The 20,000-nt window shown below is 28.0% G+C and overlaps 4 protein-coding genes across 5 annotated transcripts; 1 reads left to right on the forward strand and 3 right to left on the reverse strand.

The window, feature by feature from the left end:
• The first annotated feature begins 256 nt into the window (after positions 1-256).
• LOC111677167 lies at positions 257-2,433 on the forward strand. Its single transcript, XM_046946601.1, has one exon. The coding sequence runs from the start codon at positions 1,586-1,588 to the stop codon at positions 2,174-2,176; it is 591 nt and encodes a 196-aa protein (XP_046802557.1). The 5' UTR covers positions 257-1,585; the 3' UTR covers positions 2,177-2,433.
• A 1,621-nt stretch (positions 2,434-4,054) lies between these two features.
• Positions 4,055-5,652, reverse strand: LOC111677147 (26S proteasome regulatory subunit 8). Its single transcript, XM_023438219.2, has 3 exons — positions 5,493-5,652; positions 5,294-5,435; positions 4,055-5,231 (listed from the first exon to the last, which is right to left on the reverse strand). The coding sequence occupies exons 1-3, from the start codon at positions 5,508-5,510 to the stop codon at positions 4,177-4,179; spliced, it is 1,215 nt and encodes a 404-aa protein (XP_023293987.1). The 5' UTR covers positions 5,511-5,652; the 3' UTR covers positions 4,055-4,176.
• A 299-nt stretch (positions 5,653-5,951) lies between these two features.
• On the reverse strand, positions 5,952-7,234 carry LOC111677184 (ADP,ATP carrier protein 2-like). Its single transcript, XM_023438273.2, has 3 exons — positions 6,860-7,234; positions 6,662-6,789; positions 5,952-6,602 (listed from the first exon to the last, which is right to left on the reverse strand). Exons 1-3 carry the CDS (start codon positions 7,157-7,159, stop codon positions 6,122-6,124), a joined length of 909 nt encoding a protein of 302 aa, XP_023294041.2. The 5' UTR covers positions 7,160-7,234; the 3' UTR covers positions 5,952-6,121.
• Positions 7,235-9,148: 1,914 nt separating this feature from the next.
• LOC111677160 (ADP,ATP carrier protein) lies at positions 9,149-19,775 on the reverse strand. Of its 2 annotated transcripts, none has more exons than XM_023438239.2 (4): positions 19,620-19,775; positions 10,447-10,750; positions 10,227-10,354; positions 9,149-10,132 (listed from the first exon to the last, which is right to left on the reverse strand). In XM_023438239.2, the coding sequence occupies exons 2-4, from the start codon at positions 10,744-10,746 to the stop codon at positions 9,658-9,660; spliced, it is 903 nt and encodes a 300-aa protein (XP_023294007.2). In that variant the 5' UTR covers positions 10,747-10,750; positions 19,620-19,775; the 3' UTR covers positions 9,149-9,657. The 2 variants fall into 2 exon arrangements, with proteins under 2 accessions (XP_023294007.2, XP_023294005.2); XM_023438237.2 differs by lacking the exon at positions 19,620-19,775 and adding an exon at positions 14,882-15,025.
• Between the last annotated feature and the right edge of the window lie 225 nt (positions 19,776-20,000).

The following is a 20,000-nucleotide window of genomic DNA, read 5'->3' on the forward strand; positions in this document are numbered from 1 at the left end:
TCGTTCGCAAATGAAGTCCGCATTTGGTGATAAATATCGTTATCGAATGCAGTAAGTTAGGTCCCAATATAAAGAATACCTATGTAATAGTTGGTGATCAACAACAGTAGAAATGTATGATCCGATTCTCAGCTGAAGTCAACCTTTTAGCCACCAACCAAAAGACGTTAGCCAATTTTTCAGTTACAGTTTTCATTCACAAAGGTATGATGTATTTTAGCTGCTAAGAGAAAGAGCTCTTCAATCGGATGACAAGGTAGGGAATCAATTGGAAAATCAATCAATATTTGAGAAATCTCAATAGACTTTAAAGGAAATTTAGATCGTTCTCGAATATAGAAGAACAATTACGTTCAAAGTTTTCAGCTTCCTATATGAAGAATGTTGGGACGATTTTTTCCGAAGTCTAACGTAGATTACCCTGATGCAGTTGGCTTTAATTTTTAAAATATAAGACAAACGATGAGGAAATAGTCTTAGAATCTTTGTGGGGATAACAGATCATTGCTTTGTGGGGATAATAGATACGAAATATTTGTGGTACATGAGAACGTTAAAGAGTTACGAGACAATACAAGCCAAAACAAATTTAAATAGCTAGAAAATAGGCATCCCAATGGAACTAGACTGCAAGCTTACAAAAATTATACAAATACCTATGTATGTGGAAGCATGCCAAAACTGTTCTTTTGTAAAGATAAACATTTCGATTCCCTCAAAATTATTTAGACTAATTGTTTTCTAAATCCTATAAGAATGACAACTTATTGAAAGCTGTACACTTTTCAATTAGTTATAAAAAAAGCTTCGGTGGGTCGCTTTTAAATATATATACATATATCTGTATGATATGCATTTGGTCGCGTGGCGTTGATGATTATGTTGAATAAAAGGGCAAAGGGAAAATAAATATACCTACAAACATACATACTTACATACATGGATTTATTGGTAAAGTATTGCAGCTGCTACCACACTACTACACTCTGTCATACATAACGTTTGATAACCGGCAACAACTGAAAATGCTGTTTGCTGTTGCGATCAACAAGGGTTGTTTTAAAAGGAAAACAAAAAGTGAACAAAAAATGCGAATGAATTGAACTGAATTGAACATATTGCTTATGAAACAGCAACCAACCACTAACTTATTTACAGATCTACTGTTGCTGCATAAACGTTGCTCCACAGCCAGCTAGCGCACCAAAAAACAACAAAACAAAATCATGAAGATACAACACACAACTACGGCCATAACGAATATGAACAGCTGTCTCAGCTGTTTTTGTTGAATGAAAGGTATCTAAACGATGAAAATAGTATGTGTACAGGGAATAATGAGGGGATGAGATAGTTGTCAGTCACCCTTATGTTATGAATTGGTTTTTTTTTTTACTCAATGTTAGTGCAAGTTTAAGGGTTCAAATTAGAGATAGAGTTTTTGTAACTGAACATAATGTGCACTGTCAGTCAGTCGGTTTTCGGATGAGCTCTAGTGCACAACGTTGCGCAGCAAAGTAAAAAAACAAGTATCAGCAAGTGATCATTAAAAATATAGACTGATCAAGCGAATATCTAAACGAAAATGTCGGGTAAATTAATAATGAAACGTAAATTGGATAAAACACATCAATCGTCTCTTAATAATAAAGTGGAAATAGAAGAATCAGTTTCATCATCAACATCGTCTTCTTCTACGCCCTCCTCATCTTCTAATGGCACAACAGAGAAACCTAAAAATCCAACTAATAGAAATGAAGAAGAATCTTCTGTTAGACAACCACAAAGTAAACGTTTACGCTGTGATACACCACCGCCAGAACCAGAAGATTTAAATTTACCACCCTTACCTTTAGTTAACGAACAAAATCGCCATTTACTCCAGGCCATACAATTGAAAATGTTGGAATTACAAAATGAATTAGAAGCATTCGAACATGATGTTGAAGCTCATGAAGAAGATTACTATTATCTTAACGATCACCAGGATCTCGATAATCGTCAGAATAATCAAATGTCTGAACAAGAAGCTGAAGCTTTAGGTTTCGCTATGTGTGCTCAAGAAACAATGTTGTTTCTGCAAAGGGAAGGCGTATCCTCGGATAGTTTACTCTATACACGTCTACGTGATGCTTTAGTGGGACGTTCACAGCCCGATCGTGTAGTTCATCTATGAGGAAATAAGGATATGTGCAAATGTTTACGTTGCCCAGTGTTTTTTTCCAAAACGTCTAGTCATTGTTTTAGAAATGTTTCTGTGAAACACAAAAAAAAGTAATTTTAGTTTTTAAAAGAAAAATCTAGTCATGTTTTTTCCATTAAGTTAAACTTAAGAATGAAATCGCATAAAGTATGTAATAAAAATTTGATTTAAGATAATTTATAATATAATTTTATAAATAAATGTAAAAAATTTAAAGGAAGACTTAAAAAGAAAATAATGAACAAAATATATTTTTTATATTTATAAATATTTACTTAATAAAAATATTATATATATTTTTTAAAATCCAAACTGAAATCTTTAAATATTCGCAATTTTTAAACAATGGGATTATTGATATATTGGTGAAAGTTAGATTTCAATAAGATCAGATTATGTCTAAATGTAAGGTCGTTTTGGTGAATAGTATCGATCATTTAGTTCAAAATCTATTTTTTTTTAATGAAAAATTAAGATTTGTTAAATTTATGAAAAAACAGAGATTTATCACTACATTGATATTTTCGTAAAAAAAATAGATATTTGAATGAAATTAGGGCGTTTTTAAAATCAACAATTTAGTGAAATGTCGAAATTTTGGTAAAAAAAATCGATATTTTGCTGAAATTTCTAGATTTTTTTAAAGAAAATATAAGATTTTGTTAGAAAAATTCAGATTTAAAAAAAATCAAGAATTGATAAAATTTCGAGAAATATCAATATTTTAGTAAAATATCGAAATTAATGTAAAATTCGAGATTACGGTAAAATATTGAAAAATTGAAAAAATTTCCGAGATTTTAGAAAAATATAGGAATTGTGGTGAATAATGGAGATCTTTCTAGTCAGTAGTCTAGTCTATATTCTAGTTTATAGTCCATGATATAGTCTAGTTCATAGTTTAATTTTTTGTCTAGAGTATAGTCTAGTCTATAGTCTATTCTATAGTCTAGTCTGTAGTCAAGTCTATAGTTTAGTCTATAGTCTAGTCTATAGTCTAGTCTATAGTCTAGTCTATAGTCTAGTCTATAGTCTAGTCTATAGTCTAGTCTATAGTCTAGTCTATAGTCTAGTCTATAGTCTAGTCTATAGTCTAGTCTATAGTCTAGTCTAGAGTCTATAATTTAGTCTATATTTTAGTCTATAGTCTAATCTGTAGTCTAGTCTATATTCTTGTCTATAATTTAGTCTATAGTCTAGTCTATAGTCTTGTCTATAGTATAGTCTATAGTCTAGTCTTTAGTCTAGTCTATAGTCTAGTCTATAGTCTTGTCTATAGTCTAGTCTATAGTCTAGTCTATAGTCTAGTCTATAGTCTAGTCTATAGTCTAGTCTATAGTCTAGTCTATAGTCTAGTCTATAGTGTAGTCTATAGTCTATTCTATAGTCTAGTCTATAGTATAATCTAGTCTATAGCTAGTCTATACTATGTCTATAGTATAGTATTCCATATGCATTCTGTTCTATTGTCTAGACCATGATCAAATTTATAGTCTGGACTGAAGAAAAATCAGTCTATTGCTCAACATCCTCTTCTTCTGCTTCCCCCATATTCGCTAAACGTCTACACTGTGATACACCAACGCCAGAACCAAAGGATTTAAATTTATCACTCTTGCGTCTAGTTGGCGAACAAAATCGAAAACATATTCAGTATATATGTCTGATCTGTGTTCGGATTATAATTTAGTCTTTAATCTGCAGTACAATCTATGCTTAGATAATTTTTCAGAGAAATATATATTTACAAGTCACTTTTCTTTCAACATCGAGAAATAGAAATTTCAATTAAGAAAAATCTGTAATAACGACAAAAATGCTTCCGCTGAAAGAAAATATTTATAGTACATGTATAATTGATATAATATATTTATTTATATTAAGCGATAATCGCAGTTTAAAGTACCTCAATGAAAAATTATAAAAAAATAAAACTTACAAAGCCTACAAAAGAATTACACACAAAAAACTCTTTATTTCCACAATTTCTTAATAGACATATTCTTTTCGGAATCCTTTTGCATAACTTTAGCAACGGCCATTTCGAAATCTTCCTGAGTAACGTGAACACGTCTCTCACGCAAAGCATACATACCGGCTTCGGTGCACACACCCTTTACCTCAGCACCGGAAGCGCCTGGCATAAGTTCGGCAATTTTACGCAGATTAATGCCACGCGTCAGGTTCATTTTACGAGAGTGAATTTTAAGAATATCCAAACGAGCCTCCTCATTTGGTGGTGGGAATTCAATTTTACGATCAATACGACCGGGACGCAAAAGGGCAGGATCCAAAATATCAATACGATTTGTGGCCATAATGACTTTAATGTTTTTGGTAGCCTCAAAACCATCCAACTGATTCAACAGTTCCAACATGGTACGTTGTACTTCAGAATCACCACCCGAACCAGATTCGATACGTGAAGAACCAATAGAATCAATTTCATCCATAAAGATAATAGAGGGTGCATGCTCACGAGCCATAACGAACAATTCACGTACCATACGGGAACCTTCACCAATGAATTTCTGTACCAATTCCGAGCCGGAAACACGAATAAAAGTACACTCGGTATGATGGGCAACAGCACGAGCCAGTAGAGTTTTACCAGTACCAGGAGGACCATACAATAAAACACCCTTAGGTTGGGCAATACCCAAAGCATCGAAAAGTTCAGGATGTTTAACAGGCAATTCAATAACTTCCTTAATTTCTTTGATTTGTTTATCCAAACCACCAACCATTTCGTAAGTAGAATCGGGCACTTTTTCCACCATCATAAGTGATACCAAAGGATCAACTTTATTGGGTAGAATCTTATGCAAGGTATAACTTTCATTGCGCAAAGCAACGCGACAATTGGGAGTAACATCATTGATATCAATATTTTTATCAATGTCTACAACAAATTTACCTTCTGGATGTACCTTAACCAAAACTTTCTTCTTATCCATGGGCTTGACAACCTCACCAACATAACTGCCCTGTTCCTGCAGAAGCTGCAACTCTTCACGCAGCATGCGAACTACAAAAGGAAAAAATATTTTGATAAATTATATTTTTCCATATAAATATAGTATTTTTTACCTTTAGCATTAAGTTCGTTACGCTGAGCCTGCAGACGTCTTAAATTTTGTGATTTTTCAGCTACAATCAATTGCAGTTCTTCGATTTTTTGTATGTAATATGAACGAAAGCCCTCACCCTTGCAGGCGGCATCAATGTCCATCTGCAATTTGTTTATTTTTAGATGGAATTAACAAAAAGTTTTTTAATTTACACTTACCCGGTTGGTGACGGTCATTGTTCGGAATTATTTTATTAATTTACTTTAGATATTATTTTGTTTAATTTTATTAATCGTTTGATTTTTCTTGTAACTTTTGTTAAAACACAATGACACTTTTTTTTAGAAAATTTTGCAAAGTCAACGCACACAGTTGTAAATTGTAGTAATAACAGTACTTGTTATTACACAGCTCACAGCTTTTGTATATGTCTTGTTTAGAAGAGTATATAACAGAGCTGCTATTAAATAACCGTTAAATTTAAATGTTTGTATGTTTGCTTACAATTGAGGTTAAGTAAATAAAATTGAAATTTACATTAAAAAATATAATAATAAAAATATATACTGACAGGATTGAAGTTTTTAGAATAATCAAATCAAAGTAATTAAATGTTAATGTATTTTTTGAGTTTTTCTGATTATTTCTTGTCCGATTTGAATAAAAACTACAAAACAGACGATTGCAGAAACATTCCATTTAATTAAATTTTGTTTTTATTTATCATTTTCATAAATTTAAAATAAAATTTTAACAAATAACATAACCTAGAAATGTTCATTAAATTTATTTTGTTAAGACAAAAGATAAAAAGCAGTTTTTACACCACCCTCCCCCTCCTTAAACTTTAATTTATATACTTTTGAATCTCATCATAAAAAGCTAAAACCAATGCTCCACCAGTACCACGCAATATATTCGAAAAGGCACCCTTAAAGAATGCTTTCATACCTTCAGTTTTTAAAATAGTGGCCCAACAATGAGCTGTATTCTTATAGACCATTTTCTCTTTTGACAGACCCGACTGCATCATCATACGGCGTCGAACCGTATCAAAAGGATACGATGTTATGCCGGCTATAGTTGTTACCACTTGCGCAATGGCCCAACTTATGTAGAAGGGTGTATTCTTGGGATTGGGTAGAAAATCACGACAGGTATCGTAGAAACCAAAATAAGTAGCACGATAGATGATAATACCCTGTACGGAAACACCGAAACCACGATATAAACCCGTAGCTCCATCACTTTTGAAAATTTTTACAATGCAATCACCCAAACCCTTGAATTGCCGTTCACCCACTCCCTTGCCAACATCTGCAGCTAATCTATTGTAATATAAAACAATTCTATTAATTTCTTTTAGCTTTCTTTTGCAAACACTTACCGCGTACGCCCAAAATCCAAGGGATAAACAAAACACAGAGAAGTTGCTCCTGCAGCGCCACCAGAAGCCAAATTGCCCATGAAATAACGCCAAAATTGTTCATGTTTGTCAATGCCGCCCAAAAATATCTAAAAATTAGAGAAGTTTCATTACCCCATAGAAACAGATTCCTATTTATAATAAACAATCTAGATCCACCTGTTTATATTTATCTTTAAATGCAAAATTTAATGCTTGCGTTGGAAAGTAACGTATAACATTTGCCAAATTACCACGCCAATACGATAGGTAACCCTGTTCCTTGGGCAATCGCACAAAACAATCGATTATGCCTTTATAACGTTGTGCCTCACTAATTTGCGTCGATACATGTTGCACTTGCAGCAATAGTTTGACACGTTCTATGGGTGCCACCGCTGTTTTAGCTACAGCAGCTGAAACACCACCCGCCATAAAGTCTTTTAGAAAAGACATCGGATCCGTTAAATCCTTACCCATGATTATTTGTTTATTGTTTTGACAATAATGAAGATTTCTAAAGAAAATTAAATTGTAATTGTTAGAAAATTTTGTATAAAAAGAGAATTTTTAAAATTTTATTTAAAATTATGATATTATTGCAATACAGTCTTCGGAAATTTTCTAAATAATGTGATAAAATTTCGACTCCGTATTATAGTGTTCGTAACAAGAATAAATTTATTAAAATTTTCATCTTTTTAACATTCGGTATATATTATATTATGTACAGCTGCATAATATAATTCGTCATCTCGTAAAGTCAAACCTATTGTCCAGTCTATAGACTAGGCTATAGTCCAGTCCATAGACTATAGTTTAGTCTATAATCTTTTCTATAGTATAGTCTATAGCATAGTCTATATTTTAGTCTATAGCCTAGTCTGTAGTCTAGCCTATAGTCTAGTCTAGTATATAGTCTTGCCCATAGTCTAGTCTATAGTCTTGTCTTTAGTCTAGTTTATAGTATAGTCTATAGTAGTCTACAGTATAGTCTATAGGTTTGTTTTTAGTCTATCGTCTAGTCTATAGTCTAGTCAAAAATCTAATATATAGGCTTGTTTTTAGTCTGTAGTCTAGTCTAAAGTCTAGTCTATAGTCTAGTCTAGTCTAAAGTCTAGTCTATAGTCTAGTCTAGTGTACAGTCTTACCCATAGTCTAGTCTATAGGCTTGTTTTTAGTCTGTTGTCTAGTCTATAGTCTAGTCAAAAATCTAATATATAGGCTTGTTTTTAGTCTGTAGTCTAGTCTATAGTCTAGTCTATAGTCTAGTCTATAGTCTAGTCTATAGTCTAGTCTATAGTCTAGTCTAGTCTATAGTCTAGTCTATAGTCTAGTCTATAGCCTAGTCTATAGTCTAGTCTATAGCCTAGTCTATAATCTATTCTATAGTATAGTCTAGTCTATAGCCTAGTCTGTAGTCTAGTATATAGTCTTGCCCATAGTCTAGTATATAGTCTTGTCTTTAGTCTAGTTTATAGTATAGTCTATAGTAGTCTACAGTATAGTCTATAGTCTAGTCTATAGGCTTGTTTTTAGTCTATCGTCTAGTCTATAGTCTAGTCAAAAATCTAATATATAGGCTTGTTTTTAGTCTGTAGTCTAGTCTATAGCCTAGTCTATAATCTATAGTATAGTCTATAGTCTTGTCTATAGCCCAGTCTATAGTCTAGTCTATAGCCCAGTCTATAGTCTAGTCTATAGCCCAGTCTATAGTCTAGTCTATAGTCTAGTCTATAGCCTAGTCTATAGTCTAGTCTATAGCCTAGTCTATAGTCTAGTCTATAGTCTAGTCTATAGCCTAGTCTATAGTCTAGTCTATAGCCTAGTCTAGAGTCTAGTATATAGCATAGTCTATAGCCTAGTCTAAAGTCTAATCTATAGCCTAGTCTATAGTATAGTCTATAGTCTAGTCTATATCCTAGTCTATATTCTGGTCTATAGTCTAGTCTATTGGCTTGTTCTTAGTCTGTAGTCTAGTCTATCGCCTAGTCTATAGTCTTGATTATAGTCTAGTGTTTAATCTGGCCTATATTCTAGTAGTCTTGCATTTAGATAAGCCCATAACTGGCCTTTAGTGTATATTTACTTCTTAAGCGATTATTATGATTATCAGTTTTTGGTTATTTAAAACAGTCGAAAAAGACTCTGCTTAGTGATAAGTCATCAATAAAAATAAGTTCCACAAAAAAGCTTTTTTCGGAAATACACTTTTCCGAAAAACTAATAAATTGAACATAAAACTTTTACAAAAACAATTGTTCCAGCAAAAGCTTTTTTACAATAAAACACGAAAACAAAAGCTTAAAATATAAAACAGCTTTTTCACGAAAACAAAAGCTTAAAATATAAAAGAGTTTTTTGACTAAAACCGATTTTTCTTATAAAACAAAGCTTTTAGTATACAAAAAAGCTTTCCTAAGTAAAAATGCCATAAAAATCCTCATTTCAGAAATCAAACAAAATTTCTAGATTTTTTTTACTATTTTTATATAGTTTTTATTTTATTTATTTTTAATCTTAGTTTATGTATTTCTGGTTGAACACGTACTAAGAGTTGGTAGTTGGTTTTTTCTTTCCTTGATTTTGCTTTTGTGATCATTCATAAATTTTGTTTCTTTGTATTTGTTTTTCGATTTTTTTCTTAAATTTTTATTAAATCTTTCACATATTGTGTGTTTGTAAAGATTTAACTCTAACTGGCGATACAATAATGAAACTTATTAACATACAATTCGAACGAACGAACACGTACTGTTTGTTTTTTTGTTTTGTTCTTACAACATAAGATATTTGTTTAATGAATTTTGTTGTTGTTGTTGTTGGTATAATAATCATTCAATTAAATTACAATTTATAATGGGGTTTTGTTTGTTTTTTTGTTTCGATAAATTTAAAATTAAATTAAAATTTTATTAACTGTAGGTGTATAGTAGTGTGTGTATTTTTTTAGGTAAGAGTAATTTAATTTAATTAATTTACAAGAACTTCTTGATTTCATCGTACAATACAAGTACGAAAGCACCACCGGTACCTCTGAGAACGTTGGAGAAGGCACCCTTGAAGAAGGCACCAGTACCTTCTTGTTTGGCGATGGTGGCCCAGCAGTGCAATGTGTTCTTGTAGACGACTTCGGTAGCCTTGCGACCAGACTGCATCATCATACGACGACGGACAGTATCGAAGGGATAGGAGACAATACCAGCAACAGTTGTAACAACTTGAGCGATAGCCCAGCTGATGTAGATGGGGGTGTTCTTAGGATCGGGCAACATACCGCGAGCGGTATCGTAGAAGCCGAAGTAGGCAGCACGGTAGATAATGATACCTTGTACGGATACACCGAAACCACGGTACAAACCAACCAAACCGTCAGATTTGAAGATCTTGGCCAAGCAGTTGCCCAAGCCAGTGAATTCACGTTGACCACCCTTACCGGTATCAGCAGCCAAACTGGAGAAAGAAAAGAAGAAAATAATAAAAGGGAAAATAAGTAAAAATTGCGACAGTTTTTTTTTTTGTAAATTTTTGTTTGAGCAAAACCTACCGAGTACGGGCAAAGTCCAAGGGATAGACGAAGCAGAGGGAAGTGGCACCAGCAGCACCACCGGAAGCTAAGTTACCCAAGAAGTAACGCCAGAATTGAGTGTTCTTGTCAACACCACCCAAGAAAACCTAAAAGCGTACGGCAAAGAAAGAAAAAACGTAGTATAAGTAAACCCCGCTAAGACTTGAACACATGACTTGAATAGTCTTCCGACACTTACTTGCTTGTACTTATCCTTGAAGGCAAAGTTCAAAGCCTGGGTTGGGAAATATCTGATAACGTTAGCCATGTTACCACGCCAGTATGAAGCAAAACCTTGTTCTTTTGGAATGCGGACAAAACAATCGATCATACCCTTGTATTGCTTATCGGGGCTGATTTGTTTGGAGATGTGTTGTACTTGCAAGAGCAACTTGACACGCTCGATGGGGGCGACGGCAGTCTTTGAGACAGCGGCGGAGATACCACCGGCGGCGAAATCCTTAACGAATCCAAGGGGATCAGCAGCTTCCTTACCCATTTTGCTAAAAGTTGTTTAAAATAATATTATAGCATTAATATTTGTGTTTCTTGATTATGTCTTGAGAGATCTTGAGATTATTGATTTGTGATATGAAGTGTGTGCATGATTCATAGTTGTAATTCTCCTTTAGTTCTATTATTCTTGGGTTATTTTAGGATTTATTAAGTTTCTTGAGGTTTTTAAAGATTTGCTATTAAAATTCTTTCTTGAGTTTCTTGAGGCTTGCTGAAGATTTTTTTAAGTAAGGACCTGCTTTTTTGAGACTTGCTTTTAAATGTTCTTGATTTCTTTAGACTTGCTTAATGAATTTCATTTCTTAATTATAAATATTTGTTATTTTTGTAATCTTGAGTTTTTAAATATTCACAGTAATTTTATAAATATTTTTATTTTGAAATTATCACGCTTATTTTTTTCACTTCACTAGATCTTTAGCATCCAGTTTTTTTTTTTGGCAGAATTCCAAATTTAAAAAAAAGTTTTCTTTTTTTGAAATCTTAAATAAACCAAATACTGGATGCATGCTAATAAATTATTTAATTAAAACTTTAGCTTTTTCTTAAAAAACGTATATGGTTTTTGACTAAAATCTTTTATACTGTATTATTGGCAAATTTCCAAAAATATTGGACTTTAATTTGGATAAATTTCAAGAAATGTTTGAAAAATAATAAAAAGTCTTATAAAATATACTAAATATTATAAAACGGTTAGATTTTTTGCCCTTTTTTAGGGCAAAAAATGCACTTTTTAAATAAAAACATGTTTTTGCTTATAATACTTAACAAAAATGCAAAAAAAGATCTATTGAATAATTGATATTTTAAAGGATTATAACTTATTATTGAAAAAATAATAAAAAGTGCAAAAGAATGCACTTTACTTTTTATGTAAAATTGCCTTTGTTTATAAAATTAAACAAAAATTTAAAGAATAAATCTAATAATTTTCACTATTATCTTGATATTATATAAAATAAGAATATTTCTTTTAAAAAGAGGGTAAAAAGTGCAATATTATGCACTTTTTAAAGTAAAAAAATGCATTTGTTTTTAAAAGTAAACATTATGTTGACATTTTAAAAAAAGTGCAAAAAATGCACAATTTTGCACTTTTTAAATCAAAATGCCTTTTTTAATTTAAAAAGTAAAAAATGCATTTTTAAAACGCAAAATTAGGACTAGATATAAAAAAATAATAAAAGAGTACAAAAAAATGCACAATTTTGCACTTTTTTAAATCAAATTAAACGAAATTAAACAGAGAAAGTAAAGAATCTTGACATTTTATTATATAAAAATAAAATATTTGAAATTTTTGGAAAAAAGTGCAATTTAAATTTATTATTTTGCACTTTTTTAAGTAAAAAAGGTAATAATACATATTTATATTTATAAATCTTTGAGTAGAAATCAAAAATTTATAAATAGTTTTACTTTTAAGTATTACTTTTAAAATAAAAACAAAATTTGTGAAAAAGTGCAAAAAATGCAATATATTTTTTTGCACTTTTGAACACAAACTTAAGCAAACTTTTTTAATAAAATTAAACAAACAGTGGATAAACAATTGTGCTTTTGTTGCAATTTTTAGCAACAAAAACAAAAAAGGCAAAAAAGTGCACATAAAATGCAAAATTTTTTTGCTTTAAAAGACTTTTTTGTTTTTTTTTGTATAAAAAAAATGTTTTAAAATGTAAAAGTTGTTTGCGAAAAAAAGTGCAAAATATTTAAAAAAGTTGCGCGTAAGAAATCTTTTTTTTTGTATAAAAAGTTAAAAAATGTTGTATTTAGAAAAAAGTGCCAAAAAAATGCAAAATGTTTGCCCGAAAATTAGGTGGGCTTTGTTTTAAACTAAAAAATTACACATAAAAGTAAAAAAATGCAAAATATTTGCCCGTGAACTAAAAAAATTACATAAAAAATCGAAGAAAAACAAAAAAGTGCAAAAAAATAAATGTAAAATTTTGAGCTGCGATTAAGTTTTCAAAAAAAAAAAAAAAAAAATAAGGTTGCATTTTTTTAAACTAAAAAATTACATAAAAAAGTAAAAAAAAAATGTGCAAAATTTTTGCCCGAAAATTAGTTTGCATTATTGTAAACTAAAAAATTACATAAAAAAAACAAGAAAAAGTGCAAAATGTTTGCCCAAAAATTAGGTTGCATTGTTGTAAACTAAAAAATTACACAAGGGCAAAAAAAATTTAAAAATTTTGCCCGAAAATCAGGTTAAATTATTAAAAACTAAAAAATTACATACAAAAACTACAAAATTTAATAAATATTTGCTTTTGTTGGTGGAATATTTTAAAGTAAAACAATTTATGTAAATAAATGTTAAAAAGGGCAATAAAAAATTGCATCTTTTTAAACATAATGCAAAATTTTTGTTAAAAATAGTGCATTAAGCTACAGATTTATTTTTTTATTGCAAAAAGCTAAAGGTTTATATAAAAAAAAGTTTACTAAACTTTTTTACAAGTTTTTAGTGAAATTTATTAAAACTTTTTCAATTGTTTAAAAATGCTTCCTTTAAAAAGTTTTATTAACTTTAGAATAACTTTTGCTATAACTCTTTTGAATTTTTTGGAATTTTTTTTGGGTTTTAAACATTTCTTTAAATTTATATTTAAACAAAAATATTGATTTTACTTAAAAGTTTTCACTTTAAGTTGAATAATATTAAATTAAAATCATTAAAAATTCTAAACACGTTCTTTAAACCGGCATTTCTCTTTAAAAGTTTTGTAAAATTAAAAATCTCAAAAAAAAGAAAAGAAATATATGTTTAAAAATTCATTTGCTAAGCAAGTTTAGAGTCATATAATTAAAATAATTTGCTGAATAAGTAATCATCAACCAGTCTTTATAATTGATGTCTCATGCTTAAACAAAAATGAGAAATAGAAACTTGATTTTAAGCACGTGGTGTGGTTGGAAATAAAAGTTTGTATAAACTTTGCTGTTGTCAAGTGATGATAGTCATCAAGAAATAAACAGTTTATTAACTAGTTGTACGAAAAAAAAACAAATATAAAAAATTTTCTTGGAATTGTTAATAAAAATGTTAATTTAATAAAAAAATTCAAAATTTGAAAAGTTTAAATTGCATAATGATAGAATTTTTTTTTTTAGAAAAAATAAGTTATACAATCTTTAAAAAGAAAAAAAAAAAAACATATACAATCAATGATGACGTTGTAAACATTTTAAAAAATTTTCAGGGTTAAAGAGAAATGAATAAATGAAAAGAAATTTTTTAAATTAACAACAGACAAGGTCTGTTATTTATAGCCTTTTTTTTTTTTTTTTGAATAGAGAGCAAATAAAACAATTGTTTTAACAAGAGAAAATTTATCTCAATTTGTTGTTATTTTTTTTATATAACATTGATAAAAATTTAAACAAAAATGTTAAGAACAAAGTCTAATTATTAAATAAGTTGTTTAATAGCTTTAGCTTTAAATTATTGTTTAATTAATAAATTTATTTATTGTTTAAAAAAAAAAAGCTGGAGCAAGAAAATGTTACGTCATTCCATGTTGAAAGAAATTTAATTGGAAAATTTTTTTTTTTTGTTTTAACAAAAATTTATAAAGTTTTTGTTTAAATCTAAATTTTTTTTATAAAAATTGTTTAAATTTCTTTTTAATTATTTAAAAAACAAATTGTGAAAATTATTTTAAAATTGTTAAAAACTCTTTATAGGTAAATAGTAAAAAAGGGGTGTTAGCTGCAGTAGTAGCAGTATTCTTTTCTCTTAGCAGTAGCAGCAGTCAAATAGATTGCATAACATTTCAATTTAGTTATTTAAGCAAAGAGATATAATTCTATAAAAATTTTGTAAAATTTTTAAAATTTGTTAAAAAAAATCTATAAATTTATTTAAACAAATGTAAACCACTTTGGTTTTATTAAAAAAAAGTCAAAAAAAATTTAACACTTTTATAAAATTCAATTAAAATTCACCAAAAAAAAGTTAATTATTTACAACTAAGGCACCCACACACTCTTGTTTTCTTAAAAAAATGTTTATTATTTATATTGTATTTAATTTAAATTTATTAAAAATTTGTAATAAATTTTTTTTAAATAATTTTTTTTGTAAAATAATTTAATTTTTTTAAACGTACTGTAGTTATGTGTTTTTTTCTATCACAGTAAAATAAAAAAATCCAAAAATTCCTTTTGAAACAAAGGTCTGCTCCGGACGGCAACTTAAACGTTAATAAAATTTAAATCAAATGTAAATCTATAAAGTCTACAACTACGCCAGCAAAACTGCCCACCAGGAAAATTAGTAATAAGACAGAGACAGAGAAAGAGAGCTCTTTGCAAGAGCGAGAGAGTCATAAGCTAGTAAAGAGTATTTTAAGCTTTTTTTTTACGTGACGTAACAATCAATAAAAAAAGCTACAAAAGAAAAAGACCATGAATTATAATAGAATTTCATTGAGTATTTTTTTCTATTTTCTTTTCTATCTTGTCTTTCTTTTATCTTTTTTTTTCAATTATTTCTTTAACTCTTTTTGTTATAATTTGGCTAACATTTAAAAAAAATATTCATTGCCAAATTATATAACTTTATACTACAAGCAAAATAATAACGTAAAAGTTAAAAAAAAGAAAATAAGAGAAAGAGCAAAAAAAGCTTTTTTTCAATGTGAAAACGCAAAAAAAAACTTTATAATCTATCTGTCATGTGCTAAATTATAATAATTTGTTTAAACAATAAAAGGTAAAACAGAAAACATAACAAAAAAAAAAGAAATCTCTATTATTGCGTGCGTACGTAACGTGACGTAAAAAGCTAGACATTGTAGGTATTTTATTTGGATTTTTTTCACTGTTTCCAAGTCCATATTATATAAAACATTAACACTTATGTAGTCTCTTAAGTTTTTTGTTAAAAAACACACAATTTCATGAGTTATGTTATTAAATATTAAAACATGTGACTTTTGTCTTAAGATATTCTTTTATAAATGACGTCAAAAGTTAATAAATATGCAATTCATTCATAATCAAATTTTAGTTAATTTATCTAAAGGAAACTTTTAAAACTCTAACAAAAATCTCTATTGGATCCTTTAGAATCACAAAAGTTTTATGTTTATTAAGACAACATGATTTCTTTAATGAAACTTTATTAAAATTTCCTTAATTGTTAGGCATGTAAGAAAAAAGAGACCTTTAGAATTTATCAAAATGATAATGTTTAAGAGATTAGATTACTAAACAAATATATTTTCAAGGTTGTCTTTAAAAATGTTAAAATTGAAAACGTGTTATGACTTAGCTTTTCTTTTACTTCAATATTTTATAAAATCTTTACTTTAAAAGGATTTTGTTTAGATTTTTTTTAAAAATTAAATTTTAGCATAAATTTAAAATTTTAAACCAGTTTTGTATTGAAATCCTATTGAAATTTTCTTTTCAAAAGGATTTTCTTTTATTTCAATACTTTGTAAAATAGTCATGTTTTTCTTACAATTTTTTTTACAAAATAAAATATCCGTGTTTTTCTTACACTTTTAAGAGGAAAATTTTTGTTACAAAATTTTAAAATTATGGATAAATTTTTAATACATTTTGTATTGAAATCATATAAAGAGATGTTGGCTTTTCAAATAGCTTTTCTTTTTTATTCAATACTTCATAAAATGGGCGTGTTTTTCTTACACTTTTAAGAGGAAAATTTTAAATTTTTTGGATAAATTTTCAATCCGTTTTGTATTGAAATCATATAATGAATTCACTGACTGCTCTTCAAAAAAGCTTTTCTTTTAATTCAATACTTTATATAATGGTCATGTTTTTTTTACACTTTTAAGAGGAAAATTTTTACAATTTTTTTTTTTACAATTAATTTTTTTTTTTTTTTTTTTTTTTTTTGATAAATTTTAAACCCGTTTTGTATTGAAATCATATAAAGAGATGTCTGCTTTTGAAAAAGTTTTTCTTTTAATTTAATACTTTATAAAATGATTTAAGAGGAAAATTTTAACAAATTTTTGTTACAAAATTTTAAATTTTTTGGATAAATTTCAAATCAGTTTTGTATTGAAATCAGATTAAGCTTTTCAGAAAGTTTTTTTACTTCAGTAATTCATAAAATGTGAATGTTTTTCTTACACTTTTAAGAGAAAATTTTTAACAAATTTGTGTTAAAAAGATTAAAAATTTTAAATATTTTGCTATTTTTTCCCCCTTTACAAGTGACCTAATGTGTTCTATTAAAAGTAGAGCAAGATATTATTTAATGAAAAATAGATATCCGGAAAATTTAAAAGATATTTGCTCATGTAATACCTAGTGATGTTTTTCCTTTACAAGTGACCCAATGCCCTCCATTACAAGAAGAGCAAGATATTATTTAATAAAAAATGTATATCGTGAAAATTTAAAAGATATTTGCTCATGTAATAGGTACCTAGTATTACGATTAAAATTACCAATAATCAATAAAATCAATATCAGTTGAAGTGAAAAACTGTCACTATTTCCTCTTTAAATTAACAATATTAGTTGTCTGACGGTACAAAAGATTTGGCGCTTTAATACCAGCTGTTTAACAAAGTATACGGATCAAAATCAATCATCAACCATTAATAGCATTTAGATTAAGTAAATCAATAGATTTTCAATTAAACAGATTACTTTTCATCCCCTCTTTTTCTGCTATTATATTTCATCTAATAATTTCTAATAGTTTACCTAAGGGTAGTCAATATAAAATGAAAAAATCTATTGACAGGTAAAAAAAGGAAAAATTTCAATTCATTGTAATTAAAACAGCAGCTGTTTTAAAACAGTTGTTTTAATTCTCAAAAGAAAACAGCTGTCGACAGACTAAAGGAAAATATAAACTAATGCAGATTTGTGAATATTTTTGAGAAAATAATCTATAATTTTTAAAACGAATTTATATATTATAAAAGTTTTCAATTAAATACAATCTTTAAAACGTAATATATCAAAAATCTTCAAAATTAACAGATACCTCTCAAAACTACACAATATTTTATACCAATTCTACCAACAATTATGATTTTCTTATAAAACATTTCAAAATTAACAGATTTTTTTTCGAAATATTACAATAATTTATAAAACATTTCAATATTTTATAAGAAAATACTATTTTTAAAAACAATTACTTCAAACAACTTCAGAATTGTTTAAAATATATCAATATTTACTTAATTTTAAATAAAATATAACTTCTATTCTTAATAATCTCTATAATTAAACTACAACTACAAATCTTTTTAAAAAATAACATTAAAAATGTTTTCAAAATCTTTTGACAGCATCTGCCTTCTTGAATACATAATTCATAATCAATGTCAATGAACTTAAGCAAGAAAAAAGCTTTAAACAAAACTCTTCATCCCCCAATAGAAAGCTTTTTTTCAAATGTACTCTTTTTAAAAAGGTGAGATAAAAATTAAAACCAAAACAAAAAAACTATTGATCTTCAACATGATAATTTAAAATTTACAAAAAAATACAGATCTTTCAAAGAAAAAAAAAAAGAAATAAGTTCAAGTTTAAAACATTGAACGCTGAAACGTGCAAAATAATTAAATTCCAATGTAATTTGTTAAAAAAAAGTTAGATAATTGATTCTGAGACTCATAGACTGCTGGCTGCTGTAGCAAACTGTCCAAATGTGAAAATTGTGTTGAGGACGTTTGTTTTGATAAACAAACAAGGTTGTTTATAAAATAGAAAATAACTATTACAAGATTTGAAGATTTAAATAAGAGAAAAAACTAATTTTTAACGAAAAAGTAAAGAATATTAACGATTTCACGTTAGAAACAAGTTTTCTTATAACAATAACCGGTTTACAAATGTTAAGGGCCAACTACCTGTTCTCACAGGTATAAAATACTTAAAACCTAATTAAAAACAATAGATACATTTTTGTAAACAAAGAAAAACAAAATTGTTTTTTGAAAATTCTTAAAAATTACTTTTCTTTTAATATTATTACGCATAGTTGGCATTACTAATAACATTGGACTATCAAACGTCAAATTACAAAAGCAATTACAAGAGAAACCGTTAACAATTGTTTTTTGCAAACAAGACACACTCTCCATCATTTTCTCGTACTCTCTCTATCTCTCCCTATAAACTAAAAGCCGCAACACAAACACATGGCATATACAACGAACGAAGAAAAAAAAAAAGAAATAAAAAGTATGATTAAAAAAACTGCTCCAACAAAAAAAGTATCCAGTAAATTTTGCCACGAGAACAAAATTTTTGTTCCACAAAATTACACATCTCACATAAAATTCTCTATACAATACAAAGAAAAATGTTGTATAAAAACAACCACTTAACCAAAATTATATAGAAAAAAAAAGAAATATCTGTTCTCACTCATACACCAACAATAAAATGTTAATGAAATATATAAAATTTTTTTTAGGTTAGGTTTGAGATTATGAAAGTAGAATAAAATATCTAAAAACGTTGTGGCTGCATGAAAAAAAATCCCCATTTGCCTTGTGACTGAACGAAACATACAAAAAAATGAGAACAATTTCTCTAGGCAAAAAAAAATGATTATTTCAAGTGCGGGGTTGGTGGCAAAGAAAATTAAAACGAACAAACACTAGCCATACTCAGTTACATAAGATTTTCTTCTTTTTTTTACAAAAATATATAAGCAATATTTGTAAATTTTAACTAAATAAAACTTATATAATAGTTATTACAGCTAATTATTAAAAAAATAAACTATTTCTGATCACCTAAACATTTAACACTTTTTTACTATTTTTCACGCACACTCACATTGTTTTTTTTTTATTATATTATTACAAAATTAAGAAAAATATATTTATTAAATACCTTTTGTTTTAGATTTCTTTCAAAAGTTACACAATAAAAACTTCTTTTAAAAGAATATTCTTTTAAATTTCCCACTTGGCGTTGACAAAAAAACGCGTGTTCACTTAACGACCGTAATTCGTAAAGTGATGGTAACTGGTAATTTAAAATGGTGGATATTTGCGAAAAAAAATTCCCTACTTTTTCCTTCTCGTTATTCTTGCTGCAGAGTTGTATTTACAGCGTGTAGCCACTTGTTATTTAGTTATATAGTTGCCAGATGTACTTTGATAAATAACATCACCAAGAAATTATATACTGTTTCCAATCTAAAATAAGTTAGTAAATGTTTAATAAAAGTTTAGTAAAATCGCCCATTAAAAAAGTATTAAAGCTAACAGT

This window comes from Lucilia cuprina, chromosome 3 (genome assembly GCF_022045245.1).
Source record: "Lucilia cuprina isolate Lc7/37 chromosome 3, ASM2204524v1, whole genome shotgun sequence".
Classification (NCBI taxonomy): domain Eukaryota; kingdom Metazoa; phylum Arthropoda; class Insecta; order Diptera; family Calliphoridae; genus Lucilia; species Lucilia cuprina.